This window comes from Haliotis cracherodii, unplaced genomic scaffold (assembly GCF_022045235.1).
Source record: "Haliotis cracherodii isolate W230 unplaced genomic scaffold, xgHalCrac1.p SCAF_16, whole genome shotgun sequence".
Classification (NCBI taxonomy): domain Eukaryota; kingdom Metazoa; phylum Mollusca; class Gastropoda; order Lepetellida; family Haliotidae; genus Haliotis; species Haliotis cracherodii.
Genome location: NW_027266271.1, coordinates 22804589 through 22825048, shown reverse-complemented (window position 1 = coordinate 22825048; position 20460 = coordinate 22804589). Strand labels below are relative to the sequence as shown.

The 20460-nt window shown below is 38.6% G+C and overlaps 3 protein-coding genes across 4 annotated transcripts in view; 1 reads left to right on the top strand and 2 right to left on the bottom strand.

Moving 5' to 3' along the window:
* The window catches only part of LOC139463940 (beta-1,3-galactosyltransferase 1-like), a 91539-nt gene that overhangs the window by 28353 nt on the left and 42726 nt on the right, over nucleotides 1–20460 (bottom strand). The window contains exon 1 of one of the 2 annotated variants that reach the window (XM_071245401.1): nucleotides 7531–7789. The exons of the other annotated variant lie outside the window; for it this stretch is intronic. Coding sequence (XP_071101502.1) covers nucleotides 7531–7559 — 29 coding nt within the window. The 5' untranslated portion in view covers nucleotides 7560–7789. Of the gene's footprint in view, nucleotides 1–7530; nucleotides 7790–20460 lie in introns of those variants that run through there. 2 annotated transcript variants of the gene reach the window in all.
* Nucleotides 687–3983, top strand: LOC139463486 (nuclear apoptosis-inducing factor 1-like). The gene is made up of 4 exons (XM_071244758.1): nucleotides 687–836; nucleotides 1608–1740; nucleotides 2021–2168; nucleotides 2922–3983. Exons 1-4 carry the CDS (start codon nucleotides 687–689, stop codon nucleotides 3118–3120), a joined length of 630 nt encoding a protein of 209 aa, XP_071100859.1. The 3' UTR covers nucleotides 3121–3983.
* On the bottom strand, nucleotides 3407–5475 carry LOC139463485 (putative nuclease HARBI1). Its single transcript, XM_071244757.1, has 3 exons — nucleotides 4742–5475; nucleotides 4138–4246; nucleotides 3407–3607 (listed from the first exon to the last, which is right to left on the bottom strand). Exons 1-3 carry the CDS (start codon nucleotides 5473–5475, stop codon nucleotides 3407–3409), a joined length of 1044 nt encoding a protein of 347 aa, XP_071100858.1.

Below are 20460 nucleotides of genomic sequence, written 5' to 3'. Positions count from 1 at the left end.
ATTTCTATTTTTTCCGAAAACAAAGTTTAAAAGTAGGGATGAGTTTTAAGTAGGGGAATATCCTCGTAACTCTCCATTCCTTAAAAATAATGGTCCTCGGCCCCTGCGGGGCCTCTGCTCCATTATTTTTAAGGAATGGAGAGTTACTCGGACATTCCCCTCTACTTAATGATTTATCAGTAGTGTAAGGTAACAGATGTTGTTCAGGCATGTCTAATCCATATAGGTTGATTTGCACAGTGAACGCCTGTCAACTGACATCAATTATAAGTTATGCAATGTCACAGGCTTTGGTTGTCCTGGTCCTGGCTAGCTGACTACATATCGTGTTACATGGGCCACAACAATGACTCCATGGCTGCAATTCTGGGGCGGTATTCATAAAGAAACTAAGATTTTTCTTAAGTGTAAACTTAAGTTTTAGAAATCTGACTTAGCTAAGTCTGAGACTTAAGTTGATAATCATAAAGATGCTAAGTCCGAAACTTAGCTAAGTCTCAAAAGAAAAACTAAGTCAGTTTCGTAGTACGTACGCGCGTGATCACTAGGGTGAATCCCGGCTATTTTTAAACTTCCGGTGGAACTCTTTAAAAAAAAGGTGTGAACGTCTTTTTCGGTGGGATTTCCCGGTTGCTATTTACGGCAGACGACACACACAGCGAAACTTTGTCCACATTGCCAACGTCATGTCAGAGGTCGATATGAAGAAGAGGAAGCCTAACTGGACGAAAGAGGAGGTTTTACTGTTGACGGAACTAGTGAAAGCAAATGTACATGTGTTGGAAGGAAAGTTTGGTCCGGGCGTGACATCGGCGAGGCGTCAAGAGGCGTGGCAGGTACAGTGACACTTGTTGTCAGTCACTCAGGCAGTCGTTGTACACAAATGTAGTATTTACACCAGACATGAGTTTTATGAAGTTATATTTTAGCAGTGTTCATCTACTAATTTAACTTATTCGAGATATATTAGTACGCCAATCAAGCGATTATAAATGCATGATTAAGGGACTTGCAATTTGTTGTGGGGTAGGGGTGGAGAGGGAGCCTGCTGGAGGAAATAATATTTTTTTTAAATCGATTAAATCTAACGTTATTTAAATATTAGTATAACAAATACCTCACACCCCCATAATAAATCACCTGTCCAACTTGTAATCAACTTGCTGATTTTCAGTAACAATATTTTCACTAGTATTTACCACTGCATGTAGATTTAATGCAACATTCTACCACTGAGCATGAAATCATCACTATTGGTGATTGGTTCTGTTATCAGTGGAATTTAAGTCACCTCTACTTTTGCCATAACATATTCTATTACTATGATAAACTGGGACATTTGTTATTTCCAATTTGAGGTTTATTTTACTGACAGTGCCCTTGCAGCAGACTTGGGGCTAAATATGAAATCTTGAAGTGATATCCAAAATATTAACATCTTAATTGTCGGCTGAATAAATTAACTTGAGAAAAATATTTTTTATATATATTTGGGATCAGACTACTTTTTTAATATAATCTCAGCACCCTCACAAACTGTTTAGCCCCTTATTATCTTCATATTTCCACAATTGTAAGACACTTACTACTTTCCCTTAACTCTACAGGTTATTACAGCTACCCTCAATTCCTCTTGTTCACACCCGAGAACAAAGGAAGAGGTGGAAAAAAAATGGAAGAACGTGAAAAGCCAGGCAAAACACAAGTACTCCGAATTTGGGAAACTGACAAAAGGAACTGGCAAGTACTTTTCTTCCCTTCATACATACTGTATACAAGTCAGGGTTATTGCATGACAACTCTTCTATCAATGGTCATTATAAATACGGTATTACCAATAGATCAATTATCAATCATAATGTTCTGTGTATTTTTGTATGAAGAATATCATTTCCAAAATACATTTAGATAATGATGATGATTAGAAATTTTATTGTCTTATCCCTTCCATTAACGAACATATATAATAAAATTTTAAACGATATAAAAAATTACAGTTTGTAATTAAATGTTTATACAGGAGGTGGACCAGCACCAGCACCAATCAGCCCAGTGACCAATGCAGTCATTGATATCTTAGGCCAGGACAACGTGACCCTAACTGGTGTGCCAGGTTCAATTGACACGACAATGCTGCAGGTGCTGGATCTGATGCCACCTACTGACAGGTACATCAATGATATGAGATACCTTTCGGGTTAGAAAATTATCATGGTTCTGTTCTGACATAAATACTGGGTGCTTGGAAAGGGATTATGGTATCACTATAGACGAGCTTGTATATGGCTTATCCTTAATGAGTCCAAATTGAAGTATTTTCTGAATGTTATTCTAGTATAGGTGATGACAGATTTGCTTAATTAAAATAGTTCAAGGCAATCTATAACACTATCTTTTGTCTTATTAGATATTATGTCTGGGAGATGGGATCTTGTTACCTTTGGCTAGTTTTTATCTAAAAGCTTTGAATCTATAAAACCATGTATACATAACTTTTGTCTTGTTGAATAGTATGTCTGGGAGATAGGTTCATGTTACCTTAGCTAGGCTAGCATCTATCTAAAAAGCTTTAACTGAAACTACTAATATTTGGTATTTGCATTTTCCCTGGATCCTAATATGTATAACTTGCTGTTCTGTAATCACATGAAATTTTTTATAAATGTTACACCAAGAATAACTTATAAAACCACTTGCTGTGGACCTAATTATTATTTGAAAACTTAGTATAAATGTATATTTTTTTATAATATCAACACCTCAATTGTGCACAAATTAAGTCAATTGTTATTTAAACAATTAAGATATGATTATAAATGTAAATGTTCTCATTATAATAACACAAAACAACAGGCTTGTTGAAATTGAAAAGAACATTTATGTGAAAATTACAATTAAAACTTTAATATTTTCTGTTTCAGGGAGATTTATGACACTGCCATGTCAGATCCACATCCTCAACCAGAAGGAGCCAACATGTATTCCAAGGAGCCAGATGTCACAGGGACCCTCACTTCACCAACCGTGGAAACTCTGTTGAAGCAAAAATTAAAGCTTGAAATCGAATGCCTCACTTTGAAAAAGGAATACCTTAAATTGAAAATCACGAAACTGAATTAGCTAAAAGTATCATCCATGTTGTTTGGGCATTAAAGAATTATTTATATATTTGAATATTTAATGTCACAATACATACTACCGGTAAGCCCAATGTTATGATACAACAGATTCTGGTAGAAAGACCATTGTGGAACATTTTTGAGAAATAGTACATTCACTACATTGCATTTAGAATATTGTATATTTAAGAGGGTGAGGGCTAATTAAGATGATTAAAAACTAAAGATACTTTGCAAAGAATGTACTGCTGATACAAATTGGATTTGTTATGAGGAAATGTTGAAAATTAAAATAAAATAATCTTACATGGAAAGTTGGTATTGGCAAAGTGCTCCCGGTATCGGAGTGCAGCTACTGGTGGAGCAGTCACTGCTTGAGCTCCATTCTGCCCATCAAGCCTGCCAAGTCCATCATGCCCATCAGTGGGTGGAACTGGGATATTTCTGTCCTTGCAAATATTGTGTAGGACAGCACATGCTATTATCACCTAAAATATGAAATCATTAATGATAAATTAACATCATTACACTTAACATTTAGGCTTTTACCTGGCCTCAGTTGAACATACAAATATTACTGTAAATAACGAATAAGTTCATACAACCCCATCATTTCCCTTATCTGCTCCTAGTCATTACCAATCTACAACTGCCCTGTTATTGCCTTAAATACCAAACTGTATATATATATTCACTATATATTCACTTGATTTAGATACAAGTCAATCTGAACATGTTCATGTCCATGTACAAACTTTAATAGATGATGAGCCACTGCATTGTTCTTTTCATATTCTCAATGGCATTTGTTAACATAAATTCAAACAACCATGTTTGAAATAATTATGTAACTCAATAAAATCTTGTTGCTTTTTTCAATCATTGCTTTCCTCTCTAGGAATTGTTATTTTATATATCTATTGTCATTTAGCCTTGTTACATTTTTGTTCTGTTTAACTTATTTGTGTGGCAAATAAATAGTGCACACAAATTAACATTTGTTGATCATAATTTTTACCTTGCAAGCCTTCTCAGGTTTTAACCTGATTTCCCCATGGAGAACAGGAAATCTGCGTTTGAGTTGACCGATGGCCCTCTCAACGGTGCTCCTGGTTCTTTTGTGTGACCTGAAAATAACATAACATATCAGAGTGTAACCTGTAACATTAATCTTCAACAGGGTTTAAGAAATATATATTTATCTTTTTATTGATAAATGTCACTTGTTGAAGAAATAATTTTGATCATGTGAAAACAATAATTTACACTTCGGATTATGTAGGCAATTCATACCGGTAATGTTTAAAAAAAAATATTCCTAATTACCACCAATATTCAGCATATTTACCAAAGCAGCACATGATTACTTGTACATTTAGAACAACTAACAAAGACATAATAATAGATGTTGAAATAAAAACATATGGTTATGGTGTGAATAATATTCCGTATTTTATTAAGAATGTTTTAGTAATTTTTGTAATTGCTTCGATTATCCAGACCAAATATTGCGTTTGTGCTCTATGAAAAAAGAGGGGCAAATATGTAATCGAGGCAAATATAAGGGACATCACTCTAAGTTGTTGATTACGCTCGGCAACGTAACATGAAACTTTACATACCTGTTGTAGTTTGTTTGTGGTCCCGGCAATGGTCTTAGGAAAGGGGTAAGTAGCCACTTCTTGCAGGGATAACCACTGTCACCGAGGAGGTGACATCCGATGGGGAGAACATTGCGCTCGAAAAGCTGGTAGAGCCCGCTGTTTGTCAACATACGTGAATCGTGTGTCGATCCCGGCCAACGAGCAACAACGTCAATGACTCTGTCGTCGCTGTCAAAAGCGATCTGCGTATTTATGCTATGATAGTGATGACGGTTTACGTATTCATTTTCGTTTACTGTTGGTGCCTGGATTTGTACGTGGGTTCCATCGATCACCCCGACAACTCCGGGAAAGTTCGCAATGTGATAGAAGTTTGTTTGGTGACGCCTAATGTCCCCGAGTTGCAGTGGGAAGCGGACAAACTGTTTCACAATCCTTTCAGATGACAAACTGGTGATACACTGATTTACAACTCTGGAAATGGTGGGCTGGGTGACACCTTGATCATCTGCATTACACAACTGAAACTTTCCCGTTGCAAAGTACCTTAATGTGATCAGCGTCTTTTGTACCTCGTCAAGTGCGTGGTTACGGTTGGTTGCAGGCTCCACGTCAGCTGCTATTAAATTAGCTACGTACCTAATGCCATTTCCATCTAAACGGTATCGCCGTATCAACTCCTCATCGTTGTATTCAACAAGACTTTGTCTTCTTTGATGAAACGAACGACGACCTAGCGGTACGGCAGCCATTTTGTTTACTGACTTAAGTCAAACACCTTGTAGTTAAGCCTACCCCTACCCAGTCTTAAGATTTAAGACAGAAATTGGTAAAACTTAAGCCTAAGTCGCTTCATGAATATGACTTAAGTAAAATCTTAAAAATTAAGTCAGATAAGGTAAAAAACTTAGTTATTTTCAAGATTTAAGGTTTTTTTCAGACTTAAGTTCTTTTATGAATACCGCCCCTGGTTACCACCTAGCCTTACTCCAAGTCTGCAATGAAAACAAAATCCATGGATGTGTAGTAATTCTATCCTGCAAATAGGCAAGAGTCGATAAGGATTCCAGTTTCTTAAAGGGACAACTTGTTCTTATTATTTACATAATCTAGAACTTACTATTTAAACTAATGATTATTGCCTTAGAGACTTGTACAAGTCTAGTTACCACCATGCACACACACTGGTAGAAGAAGGTAGAAGATGAAAAACACTTCCTTCTGAACTGTCTGAATTAAAGTTATGAAAGACAGTTACTTCTTCAAACACTAGATTTATTAAACTGCCAAAATGATAACAAAATGTTTGTTTGCAAGTATATTGAGCCCCTGTTCTGTAAAGGAAAATATGTAAGAAGAATTATCTCTTTATAAATAGAACCTATCTTGTAGACGACTTTTAGATATGACATTAAATCTTTACAACAATTGACTTATCAATACAGTATCTACACTAAGTTTTGTTTTGTTTTGTTTGTTTGTTTAATGCTGCACTCAGCCATGTTCCACCTATATGACGGCGGTCTGTAAATAATCAAGTCTGTACCAGACAATCCAGTGATTGACATCCTGAACATCAATCCACTCAATTGGGATACAACGACATGCATCAACCAAGTCAGTGAGTCTGACAACCCGATCCTGTTAGTCAACCCTTACAACAAGCATGAGGTGTAGGCTGTCAGCCACCTTATGATATATATAATTGTTTATGTGCCGTGAATGAAAATAATAGATAATATCTCTAGACATTTCATGTCTTTAATTATATTTATTCCCAAATATAGATAGTTTGTACCCTGCCTTGTCCTGCACCATGACTGTGGAATATATTTATTTTATGAAAAAAACCCACCCAATCTCGATATGCAAACAAAAGCAAGCCTAGCCAGCTCTATTCCATGAAATCAGCATCAGAAAAATTATTTGTTTTATTTTAAGAGCAAGAATGTTGGTATTGTGTAACATAAGATTTCTGGGTCTAACTGTCAGTCCATACCCTGCCCTACGAAGGTGTTCGGTACAATAACATTCTTGATGCTTGATTCTTGATACTGTTACTGGGTAACTCTACCTATAGAAAGCCAGCTAACCCCAGTTTCCGAAAGCTTAAAGCATGAACTTTGACATAACCTAAATTTGAATTAAATGAGTATTCTCATAGATTCAAGATAATGTACAAAACACTCCAAGGATCCGGGTACAGAATATATACTTCAAATATAACATATTTCTCATAACTGAACATTCATAAATGCACACAGAAGATAATATGGGACTAATAACAGCATTCAATAGAATTATGTGAGAACAAGTGATGAGTCGATGGAGGCACTCACGCACACACATATTTGAAATTTCAACTTGTTTTGTATCATGTTGTTTGTATATATTATTAAAAACCTGAGGGGCGGTGGGGGTGGCCTAATGGTTAAAACATCCACTCGTCATGACGAGGGCCTGGGTTCAATTCCCCAAATGGGTACAAGCCCATTTCTGGTGTACCTCGCTGTGATATTGCTGGAATATTGCTAAAAAAAGTGGCATAAAACCACACTCACTATTAAAAAAACAAATCTCTATATATTTCACAAACAGCATCAGAAAAGGAAGAGCATATACAGAAAGTGTCAATTTGGGAAGTGTTTGTCAAAAATCCCAAAATGGGATGTGCTGGTAAAAAATCTTTATACACGGGACTTGTCCTGGTCAAACTATATTAATCTGCTACAAAACTACGAACAAACATTTGTACCATATCCTACCATTCAACATGCAAGAAACATGACATAAACAAAATAGCTTACCTCACAAGCCGCACCTTAAGGCAATTCATAAAGCTGACATACTCCTATTCTCTGAGACCACACCCTTATCCAGCTACACTCCCTGTAACCTGAATCCTGCTTACATTGTCACAAACAACATAAGCACACGGCATCGGGGATCACTTTCAGAATGTGACATGAACAAGGGGTTATAACTATAACGTTTCTTCACACAGGCTGAGATTTAGCTCCGCAATGTCCAGTGTCCTGGATTGAAGTAGAGAATTTGACCCGCACTGTTATCTGTAGGCTGCTATGAAGAAAGGGAGTTAACTTGTGTTTGACATTTGTTGTATGAGCCTCTCGGATGTAATAATGCCACTTGGTTGAAACAAACATTAAAATGACATCACTCCTACTTTTGGGGAATAAGTGTTCAGAGAACATGACATATTTATATATTAATCTACAAATGTCTACCTCTTTAATATATTTTCTTGTTCTCTATGCAAAATTGCAAGAGCACTTTCGGGCTAAATACGTTATTAGGTTTGATTTTAGCATTATTTTTTATGATTTAAATGTCTAAACAATATGTTCAAAGCATATAAATATGTGATGTTGTATTTTCCGGATTTTTTTTGCCAGGATGTTCACCGGATGTAGCCCGTGAGCAATGGCCTTTACACATTACCACAATGAAATGCAGGAAATGAAAGTTATGAAGCTCGAATGTTTTTCTTTGAAGTGAAAACAAGTTTAATCTGTGCCATCCAGACTGTTCATGGTGGTGACGAAGATTTTGGTGGTTGTGAGTGTGTTGTGCATCTTTGCGACTTTGAAGTTTTTTTTAAAAATATTGGATTTATATGACCAAACGGTGGCGACTTTGAACTCGTATGTTTCTTCTCGTGTAAATGTTCTGTTTAAACGTCACATGTTCAGGTTCACATTCCGATACATCATGTGTACCACACGTGACACTTCATAAAAATGTTATTATTATGCTCATTCTTCATGTCACTAATTGACACGGTAATCGCATGACACATAAAACTTTTGATGTTGGCTGCCAGGAATTTAATTGCAAAACAAACATCATCAAGTGTTGTAGCTGTCTGGTCAGTGAAACACAAAATAGTGTGTAACTTGCACTGTTGGTAACTGAATTTCACTATCCAGATTTGGTAACAGAATGTCTGGATAAAAGAAGAATGTTAAGGTGTATATATTTCATTTGACATAAATATTGTCCAGTATGTGAGGTTTCCAATTATCTGGGGAGTGGAGTTCCACTGTACCGTCTTTTAACATCTTTTGGTATGAAGTGTGTCCGGAGATCAACCACTAATGTTACGCTCTACGCTCTAGCCACTACGCCAAGGAGGTGTGCCACAGTTTAGAGTAGGAGTGTCACAATGCACTGACGTAGCAATTCATCACAAACGTACCCTTTATTAATCTTATAGAATAAAAGTCTTGAGTCATGTTTTACTTTTGTGTTCTTTTTCAAAAAGTAATATTTACGAAGTCTTACAATAACCCAGCCTGTGAACTAAAGGGCCTAACATTGCCTTTTGGCTTGTCATGAAACAGAATGTTTGTTTGTTGTTTAACGCAGCACTCAGCAATATTCCACCTATGTGACGGCGGTCTGTAAATAATTGAGTCTGGACCAGACAAGCCAGTGATTGACATCATGAGCATCGATCCAGGCAATTGGGATAAGATTACATGCATCGACCAAGTCAGCGAGCCTGACCACCCGATCCCGTTAGTCGCTTCTTACGACAAGCATAGTCACCTTTTATGGCAAGCATGGGTTGCTGAAGACCTACTCTACCCCGGATTTTCATGTGTCTGAAACAGAATACTCTGTTTGTTCACAAGATGATGATTAGAATCAGCCCCAATTAACCTCATGCTGTTAAGGTCATTGATAACAACATCCCCTGGCCAGCCAGCCACATGGAACATGGAGAATGTCACACAAATACAGTACAAATTAAGTATCGTGGTACATATCTTGACTCAAGTACCATTTAATGTATCGACGACTGCCTTCATGGTCAAGTGGAAAGAGCATCTACCCCGAGAGAGGAAGACTGTTTCATTAACGGCCACAAGTTACTAAAAGATGGTACTTGTTGTTGCTCTGCCTGGTGCTCGGCATTTAAGGGATAGAACAAAGGCTGGTTGGTTCAGGATCATAGTAACGGCCATGTCTTACTAGAAGATGGTACTTGTTTTTGCACTGCCTGGTGCTCAGCATGAAGGGGATAGAACAAGGACTGGTCAGCTCAGGGTAATAATAACAGCCATGTCTAACTAAAAGATGGTACATGTTGTTGCCCTGCCTGGAGCTTGACATTAAGGGGATAAAATAAGGACTTAGTATCGGAGTTAGTATTCTGTGTCTGAGTGGGGTATCCATACTAAAACTGTGGTATAGAATCTCAGTGGGCTAGCACTACAAAACTGGCATTAGTCCGAATGAGTACAAGCAGCCACACTTCCACACATGTCGCTATGTAAGTAATGGCCGCGATAATCTTGAGACGACGTTAAACCCCATTCCACCTCACCTTATGTACTGACACAAATAGCAGCATATCATGACAAAGAATGGAGTTCATTACAAATCTGAGTCTTCAGTGCTGGTAGAGACAACTGTTCTCATCCAAACCAGAAACCCAAGACCACTCAAATTAAAGGAGGCATGCTTTTGTCTTGCACAGGTTCTCCATCAAAGCAAGAACACCAGCACCTTCGTCTCTGTTCCTGCATACCATCAGCTGGCAGTGATCCCTGCAACCCTAACCTCTGTCTCATTGTACACTACACACATACAACACGCACATTCTGCTGTTAATAACACTGCCACATTTATCAAGCTGTCCTGACAAACAGGGATGAAGTATAGGGCTGTAGAAGTTGTCGGACAAGCAGTCTCATTCTCTCACCTGGCATAACTAACACTTCAGAAAGACATAATACTCTTCCTTTGGCTTTGAGGTGAAAGTTTTGACAGATTTATTTCAATACATGTGGTGAAAGGAATTTGATGGTGTATTTAATGGATTGAAATGAATGGAAATTATTTTGAGGGAAATGCTTCAATGTGTCCAGCATAGTTTATTTCACAAAGTTATCTCAGTGCTACGACTATTTTACATGTATGTTAGAGTATAGGAGTTGCAATAAATGTAGTGGCTTTTGTTTAATGTCCTGTGGAAAGATCTCTTTGTGAAATGGGCCCCTGGACTATTAATCACAATAATTTGTAATTTTCATGTTGTTGAAAGATGGACAAATCAGTAGCCTATGGTTAAAAGGATCGCATATCATGCCGAAGACCCGGGCTCGATTCTCGACATGGGTACAATGTGTGAAGCCCATTTCTGGTGTCCCCCGCCATGATATTGCTGAAATATTGCTAAAGCAGTGAAAAACCACTCACTCACTCTAAGGATGGCTGAGGGTCATATTAAAACCAATAACATGGGATTGTCTTTGCTCAGATTCCTGACTGAACCTGTATTTTATTTGTTGGTTTCAAAATGTTGAGGCTAAAGTTCAATGTAGTTTGGTCAGGGGAGGGGGAAATTTAGAATGTTTTTCAACTTCCAGTTTTTTACTTATGCGAATGAAGTAAACCAACTTGTGGGTTAGACCATCACGGAAGCACGATTGGGAAACAATGCCGATAGATAATTGATTTTTTAATACATATTCTTTACCCTTTCTTACGAACAATGTTGATAAAATCTTGTGTGTTCTTGTCTTTCAACTAATTGTATTTCAACATGTTTAGCTGTGAATTTGCAGTGAATTGTTTTTTCAACGTGTGAAGCCCTTTCTGGTGTCCATGCAGTGATACTGCTGAAATATTGCTAAAACCATACTCACTCACTCTTTTGACAACTGGGGGCATGGGTGGCTGAATCATCTTGGCACCACAATTCGCAGTGGAGAGCTGCGTTCCTTGGAAACCTATGATTGTGGGTACAAATCCAGATTCACCCCGATTATGTTCCTAGGTTTGTCAGCACCATACCCATGCTCCTGTGTTTTCACTTGAGGCTTTCCTCCCACATTAAGCTGACACACCATGACATAACCGAAATAAAGGTTAAAACAGGTTAAACCCAACTCACTTACTTTTGTGGCAATTGAGTTCATTGTTTTAAATAGGGGGCTCTAATTAGAATATTATTTTGGTGAAATAAAACAGAGTTGAAAGATCGTAAATTTTGTGGTTTATGCTGACAGCCTGAAATGTTTATATGACTGATATATTTTCCAGAATTTAATTACCCATAATTAAGGGTGCATATAACACATGACTGCGTATTATAGACGAATAATAAAAGTCTTGTGTACATTGATCAATCGGAAAGGGTGCTAATTGGGATTGTTCACTAGCCAATATATTATTAAATATTGCCATGGGCGCTTATTAGAGCGGGGCGCTTATTACGCTGAATACGGTATTTTATATTGATGCCAAATAATGGACTGCAAATCTTCATGCTGATGCGACCTAACATTTTAACTCCCTCAGAGAGTTTCAGCTCCCTGGGAGTTATTCTTTGACATTTAAGTGTTGTTTGTTTTCTGGCAAAAAGAAATCTTAGTCCCACTGTGCTGCTATGACACATACCAACATTTCACATTCCGAGACCTTGTGGTTTCTTTGAAGAAGATTCAAAAAGATTTTACACCATTTTGTTTTTGTAATAGATTTTTCTAAAACAAAATTGTTTTCATTATATCGCTACAAGACAAATCTGGATCCTTTGATGGTGCTAGATATACGTCTGAAGTATAATGCTGAGCCCTGAGCCTGTGCAGAGAAGTTAATAGATGGATGTTCCATATACCACAAGGAGATAAACTCACTTGACCTTCAGTCTTGTTGACCCACCTGCATAATTGTGAACCCATGGAATATATCGTATTCACTGTAATGAACACCCTTGACAAATGGGAATGCTTATTAAAATCATAAATGGGTTAAATCTATATTCAGAGATTGGGCGGTTTTCGATAAGACTTACAAAAACTTTGATGTTTCTTGTCCTTAACAAGCAAAATTGCACAAAGTATAAACAATGTTTGCATAAGGAAGTTAATGTTATAAATATCATGAATCTTAAATCAACAAACATCCTAATTTACTGAGATATACAACATATCTTCTGCCCTCTACCCCCAGAAGCAATCTTATGTCTTTTGTATAGACTGAAAATAAATTTGTGATCACAGTCCTCATACTATGGCTGGGACGAGTCCAAATTTACTCCACAGGTACCCACACCCCTATTACCTGACCCTACCCGCGTACCCTGTTGGTGTCAAGAGATGGGTCTAAAATGTCCGGAATAGTTTGACAGCAGCCCTGGCAGAATATATTTCGATACTCGTATAAAAAGATGTGGTCATGCATTCACTGAAGTTGACTGAAGTTTTAGCTTTGTTCAAACTTATATAAGTCAGAAGAAACGTGTTCATAGTTATAAAGAAATGCAAACATTAGAGACTTAAAACTGTCGTGTAACCATGTATTTATGTAGTGCATTTTTGTCATGAAACAATTTATCTCTTGACTAATGAACAACGGGTCCGGGTAGTCCTGATGGTACGCTGCTTTTAGCAATATTACAGTAATATCACAGTGGGGGACAACAGAAACGTCGTTCACACATTGTACCCATGGGAATCGAACCCGGGTCTTCGGCGTGACGAGCAAACGCTTTTACCACTAGGCTACCCGACCGCCCTTCCAAGCTAAAGTGTGGCATGGTATATCGGTGGGCTAAGACTATAAAACCATTATTAGTTTTGATATGCAAGCACACATGCAAGCACACATGCAAGCACACATGCACACACCACTATATAAGCGCAATAATCTTGAACGCAGCTTTAAAACCCACATCATCTCATACCTCCCTACATCACTTGTGGGTTCCACCAAATCAGTAAGCACTTCTCCTTCCACATGGGTTTCCTTTGAAATTACTCTTGAACTCCCTGACATCAATGAAATAACTTTAAACCCAACTCACTCCTCAAATGAAACATTTTAACAAATTTGAAACACAAAATGACCCGTATAACAGCACTAGAAGAGAAGTAAGCTTGTTCAGACTGCATAAGACATCATCATGATTGATTGGCTAGTTAACAGTTTGATTGACAGTTTGACAGGTCATCAGTCAAGCCTGTGACATGGACAACCCCCTCTGTTCCTTCACCATCAGTGTTGAGGGATGTACCTAGTCAAAGGTAATGTGGCTTACAAGGAGCTACACACAGTCAATCTGTTTTTTACATTTACTTTTGACTCACAAAAGGTTTTGCATCTACATACTCTCATAGTTTGCCATGATCCCTCTGGTGTATTAATCCAAGCATCACTTTGAGGTTTTTTTGGTGTTTTTTAAGGTTCCCTAATCATGCGTAGAAACTTCTTGTGATATCCTCAATAGTTCTTGGGTTTCGCCAACGTGGTCTAATGGTAGAGCATCCACCCTGAGAGCGGAAGGTCGGGGGTTTGATACCCGGCCGCGCCATACCAAAAGATGTTGTTGTTATCCTGCCTGGCGCTCGGCATTAAGGGGCTAAAACAAAGATTGGTCAGCTCAGAGTCAGTATACTGTGCCTGAGTTGGGTATTCAGGTTAAACTGCGGCATGGTATCTCAGTGAGCTAGCGTAACGTTCTGTAGGTATCTCATTGTAACCTTGTGTGAGGTACTTCTTTCATGTAAGGCATGCTGAGTGGTTTTACATTTGAATTTTAGGACCTGCTTGGAGGTTTAACATTTCAATTGTAAGACTTGACTTTTACAGTTGAAGTGTATAAACAGACTTTTATTGTTGATTTTTTACTGGTCAACACAGCTGAAAGTCCCAACTTTTCCCTTACTTGAGATTTCAAATTTTTTTTCAAACAAAACTCCAGTGGTGTTTAAACTATACCATATAGGTAGTTCCCTTTTAATTATTAACAATGATAGCTATTGTTTGAAAACTGTTACGAATATAAACCTCTATAACATCATTGCCAGAATATTCTCAAGAGATCGGTGGGTTCTGACATCTAGAAATACCCTGGATAGTTAACAGTCTACTGAATTCAAAGAGAAAATTTAACCCCAAACTGAGGTTTAGTACCATTACTAATTCACTTATTAGTTTTAAATAGGGATTAAAGTTAACTTTTGTAGCTCATAACCAGGTACATTTTAAATATGGGATTAAATCATAGATTAAGCATATAAAAAACAAGTATCTTGAAGAAAAAACATTCTGAAGTCAATACTAGTAGCAAAAGAAAAGTTAAAAACCTACATGTATTCCGGAAATTACCGAGAGTTAATGAGCAGAGGTGTCATCATGTGACGAGACTTCATATTGGAGAGTTGACTTTTAGACGACCACTCTTTCTGTAGTGTTTGGCAGATTACTAGATTTCACCATACACCACCAGACAATGAAATCCATGAAAACGTAGAATTGTCCCTCAATGACCTTACACATATTCACCTGTATCAATATGAGCTTGTTGTTAGTCAAAATAGTCTTGACAGCAGTGAGGTAGATTTTTTGTCCTTTTGGTGTAAACATGTAGTTTGTAAGACTATTTAACGTTCTATAAAAAGTTTTGATTCAATAGATCCCCTTAAACATGTTAAACTGAGAACTTATAGATAGGCCTTACAACCACAAGCCTGTGAAACTGGAGTCAGAATCAGGTACTAACCAGTCTCTTTGGATTAGCAATTTTCCAGATATATCTCAACCTGTCAGTGATAATTTCCCTTGTTGACAGAAGGTATAAAGGTTTTCATATTTCACCAGCGCCCTCTACAGACTGAGAGTAATCACAACTGCCAACAAGGATTTCTTTGCCGTTACTGTGGAGTTTATGGCACCCAAGTCCCACCGCCTACCATTAAGAACCACTGCGTCAGCATGTTTCCTCAATGACCTGTTGACAGAAGGAGTAGTAACAGCAGAGATAAACATGTAATGTCTGCTGGTTGTACATAACCACACACTGCATCCTCCTGTTTGTTGATGGTCTCTGACAGAAATATGCCTGGTCTGATGCACGTGGACAAATCCACTAGAGAGTGACTTACAGCTTCACCTGGGTTCTGCATTACCTGCCCCTTCATACACGTCAACATAAGCACTCCTTCACTTTGGGCATTACTGACCAGAGCCTGGCCGCCAAGAAAGATACCTTCATAATTTGATCTGTCTTCAAAGGGGTCAGCATGCTAAAAAACAATGACCCCACAACTAATCCTTCACTTGCAACCATCTTTTGACACCACAAGCATTCCTTCACTCGGAACCACTTTTCACCCAACCAATCATTCCTCTACTCTAAACCATCTTCCAAACCACCATTTGTCCACTCTGAACTGTTTTTCAACAGAACCATTTTCAACTTGGAACTCAATTCTCAGACATTCCAGCTTGTAAGCCATATCTGCATACTAACACTATGCTGCTTCTGCTGCTGCTGACTGCCTCCATGGTCTAATGGTAGAGCGTCCGCCCGGAGAGCGGAAGATCCGTGGTTCGATCCCAGCCGTGTCATACCAAAAGACGTTAAAAGATGGTACTTGTTGTTACCCTGTCTGGCGCTCGGCATTAAGGGGCTAAAACAAGGAATGGTCGGCTCGGAGTCAGTATACTGTGTCTGAGTGGGGTATTCATGTTAAAATGCGGCATGGTATCTCATTGTGCTAGCACTATAAATCGGCATCAGTCCTGACTAGTACAAGCAGCCACAAACACACACACGTGCATGCACGTCGCTATATAAGTGCAATAATCTTGGACGCGACGTTAAACCCCATTTAAACTTATGTCTGCTTCTGCTGCTGCTGCTGAGAGAAGTAAAGGGCCATGCTGAACCACATAGAGCCTTCAAGGGATTCGGCTGGGACCAGAAAGTTACACTAACCAGATTTTTAGACTTCTTGGCCGACAGATATTTTTATGAAAAATCCTACACTGCAGTGAAAAAAATTAAGGTTTTGTTAATGTCCAAGAAGTAAGCTGGTCTTGTCTGACTTTCAGTTTAACAGAACAAAAGTTTGTTTTGGTAATTTGTGTGTAAATTTGTAATAGATGGTAACAAAATATTGTGATTTTAGATTTTGTTACTATTCCTTTTTTTCTTTCATTAGGGGCACAGATTCATAAACCTTTAATTTTTAAGTCTCACATGACCATATACGAGTATATGATTGCGTTGAAGTTAGCAAGGTATTCACTGTCTGTCTCTCATTTCTTGATACATCAAGAAAATGATTGAGGTAAAAAGATGGTCGATCACTTAACTCATTATTTTGGTCAGCTGCACAAACTGCTTGTTTACTTTTCACAGACAACGACTACTAAGCTAATTTGATTGGTCCATTCAATGATTCATGCACTCATTCCATGTATCACTGTATTAACATGTAATGAATTTACTGGATGTGAAATATTATGTTCTATATGCATACAAAATAAGAATTGACACAAATAATATCGACTACCGATTCCCATGGGATAGAAAATATTATCTGCAGTACAACACCATGTTTTGTACTTGTCCTGCAAGACAACACCATGTTTTGTACTTGTCCTGCAAGACAAAACCATGACGTTGTACTCGGCCTGCTAGACAACACCATCATGTTGTACTCGGCCTGCAAGACAACACTATCATGTTGTACTCAGCCTGCAAGACAACACTATCACGTTGTACTCGGCCTGCTAGACAACACCATCATGTTGTACTCGGCCTGCAAGAAAACACTATCATGTTGTACTCAGCCTGCAAGAAAACACTATCACGTTGTACTCGGCCTGCAAGACAACACCGTCACGTTGTACTCGGCCTGCAAGACAACACCATCATGTTGTACTCGGCCTGCGAGACAACACCATCACGTTGTACTCGGACTGCGAGACAACACCATCACGTTGTACTCGGCCTGCAAGACAACACCATCATGTTGTACTCGGCCTGCGAGACAACACCATCACGTTGTACTCGGCCTGCAAGACAACACCATCATGTTGTATTCAGCCTGCAGTACAACACCATCACGTTGTACTCGGCCTGCAAGACAACACCATCATGTTGTATTCAGCCTGCAGTACAACACCATCACGTTGTACTCGGCCTGCAAGACAACACCATCATGTATTCAGCCTGCAAGACAACACCATCACGTTGTATTCGGCCTGCAGTACAACACCATCACGTTGTATTCAGCCTGCAAGACAACACCATCACATTGTACTCGGCCTGCAGTACAACACCATCACGTTGTACTCGGACTGCGAGACAACACCATCACGTTGTACTCGGCCTGCAGTACAACACCATCACATTGTACTCGGCCTGCAAGACAACACCATCCATGGACATCTGGGCTCTCCACACAACCGAGGCCAATTCCTTGCTATCTTGCTGTCTGTGAAGACATACAACACTACTTGATATCCTGACCTGTGGAAAATGTTTTTGTAGTAAATGATGATTTTCTATTCCTGTCGATGTTTGTTTTTGTCCTGGCAGTGCGGCATGCCGATGTGGCCCTTGAGGTGGCCTGGTGAGTCAGTTTACACTCTGTGATGCTCCGCAGCATCAACTTTTTCAGATGCTCAGATCTTTTTCTGATTAAACAATAAAAGTGCCACTGCCACTCCAGAACACCTGATTCTATCACACAAACCTGAATAATGTTGACATATTGCGTAAAACAACAGATAAAAATGTCTGCTGACATGGCAGATCTGCTACAAGAAAATAGTTCCATGAACTGTAGCTCACCTGAATATAAAAATAAAAAAGTAAGTAAGTTTGGTTTAAAGCTGATTTACAAAGTTCTTTAGTTATATTGGGGCAGTGGTGAAGCATTCGCTCATCTTGCTGAAGACCCGGGTTTGATTCCCTACATGGGTACAATGTGTGAAGCCCATTTCTGGTGTCCCAACTGTGATATTGCTGGAATATGGCTAAAAGTGGTGTAAAAAACATACTTACGCATTCACTTCATATATATCGCAGCATGATGACTTTGATGTTGGAGAAAAGCCCAAAGTGATGCTTGGAGTACCACTTTGATGAAACCAATGAACAAGGGCAAGGTGATGACAAAAATAATCCCGGGATCTGAGATTTGAACCCCATATCACTAGTTTCAGTCATGTCCAAAGGACAACTGCACTGCACATTAAGGCACCTTACCCCACTGGAACACCAATACCACCTTCTCCATTAACAGTGATATACCCACTGCATGTACATTACATTACACTTCTTATGCCACGTCAATCTTATGCAACAAAATAGCATTCCCACATTTTGGAAAAAAAATACTGTATTCGACATAATAAGCGCCCAGGGGGCTCTTATTAGAATATTATTTTGGTGAAAAACAACAGAGTTGAAAGATCATAAATTTCGTGGTTTATGCTGATAGCCTGAAATGTTTATATACGACAGATATATTTTTCCAGAATTTAATTTCCCATAATTAAGGGTGCATATTACAAACAATATGCACGAATAAATAGTCTTGTGTACATTTATCAATCAGCAGGGGTGCTAATTGGGATTGTTCACTAGCCAGTATATTAGCAAATATCGCCGTGGACGCTTATTAGGTTGAATATGGTAAATAACTTATGTGCACATGTGAAGTGCCAAATTTGTTTCCCACTGACTAGTTTACCATGCCCACTTGGAAAGGAACATGAGTACAGTGTGTACCGTTATTAAACATGATTGTACGGCTTGTCTCTAACTAGGGCTAGGACGGGTAACTTGGGTATACGGGTCGGGTGGGTACTGACTAGGACCCGGGTTCCTGAAGGTCACGTGATATATTGTTTAAGACAAAAATTATCTAGAACTCTATGGTTACACTACAAGTTACTAATGTTCACATTTCTTTCTCATTATGCACCATTCCTTCTGATTTTTCATATGGTTGAATAAAGATATAACTTAAGTCAACTTCAGTGTATGAATGAGCAGATTGTTTAATACATGTATCTTAATACGTTTTGCCAGGGCAATGCTAAACATGTTCCCAATTGGACATTTTGAAACATCTCTTGAGACCTACAGTGGGTAATATGGGGGGGGGGGGGGGAGGTATCGGGTTGGTAAATCTGGACTCATCCCAGCCCTATCTCTAGCCTTGCTCCAAGGCAGTACTGAATGATAATTCTATCCTTAAGATAGGCAAGTCTGGATAAGCGGACATTTCTAAAGATGCCAGTCTGTATAGGGACAACTTGTTCTCATAATTCATATAGTTTAGAGGTTATGATTAAAACTAATAATTATTGCCTTATAGACTTGTTCAAATCCAGTCCATTCCTAAATGAATGTTTTTGGCTGGAAAATATTGAATTTTGTCAGATAGATGTTGGTTCCTGGAATTGTGTAAGAATAGTATTTAGAAGGTAAAGCGTATCTAACAGTTTACCCAAATCTGGGTCAGTATTGGTACGACTGTTGTAAGGTATAAGGGCCTGGGATGGCTTTGTGAAATGGGGCCATGGGTCCTTGTACCAATAGCCCTAGTCTCCTAGGAGGTATGTTGTAGTCATTGTTCCTGTAGATTGCCTCCATGGATTAAGTAACAGAAGATTTGGCCAAATACCAGAGCATCCTACCATCTACTGCACCGCTGGATATAACCCAGATTGTGAAAACAGGATCAACTTCAAGTGATCTGGAACTGGTTAGCACTGAACTGGAACCAGTTTGTTTCCAGAGAAGAGAAAATGAGTACTGTTTGTCACTGATCTGGAACAAGTTAGCATGGCCGATCCAGGTGTTATGGCACTTGAGGAGGAGTCTGTCTGTATCAGGAAGGGCGATGGAATTTTAATCTGATACTGTGGATTTGTGATCACAGGTGGCTGCAGCAGCA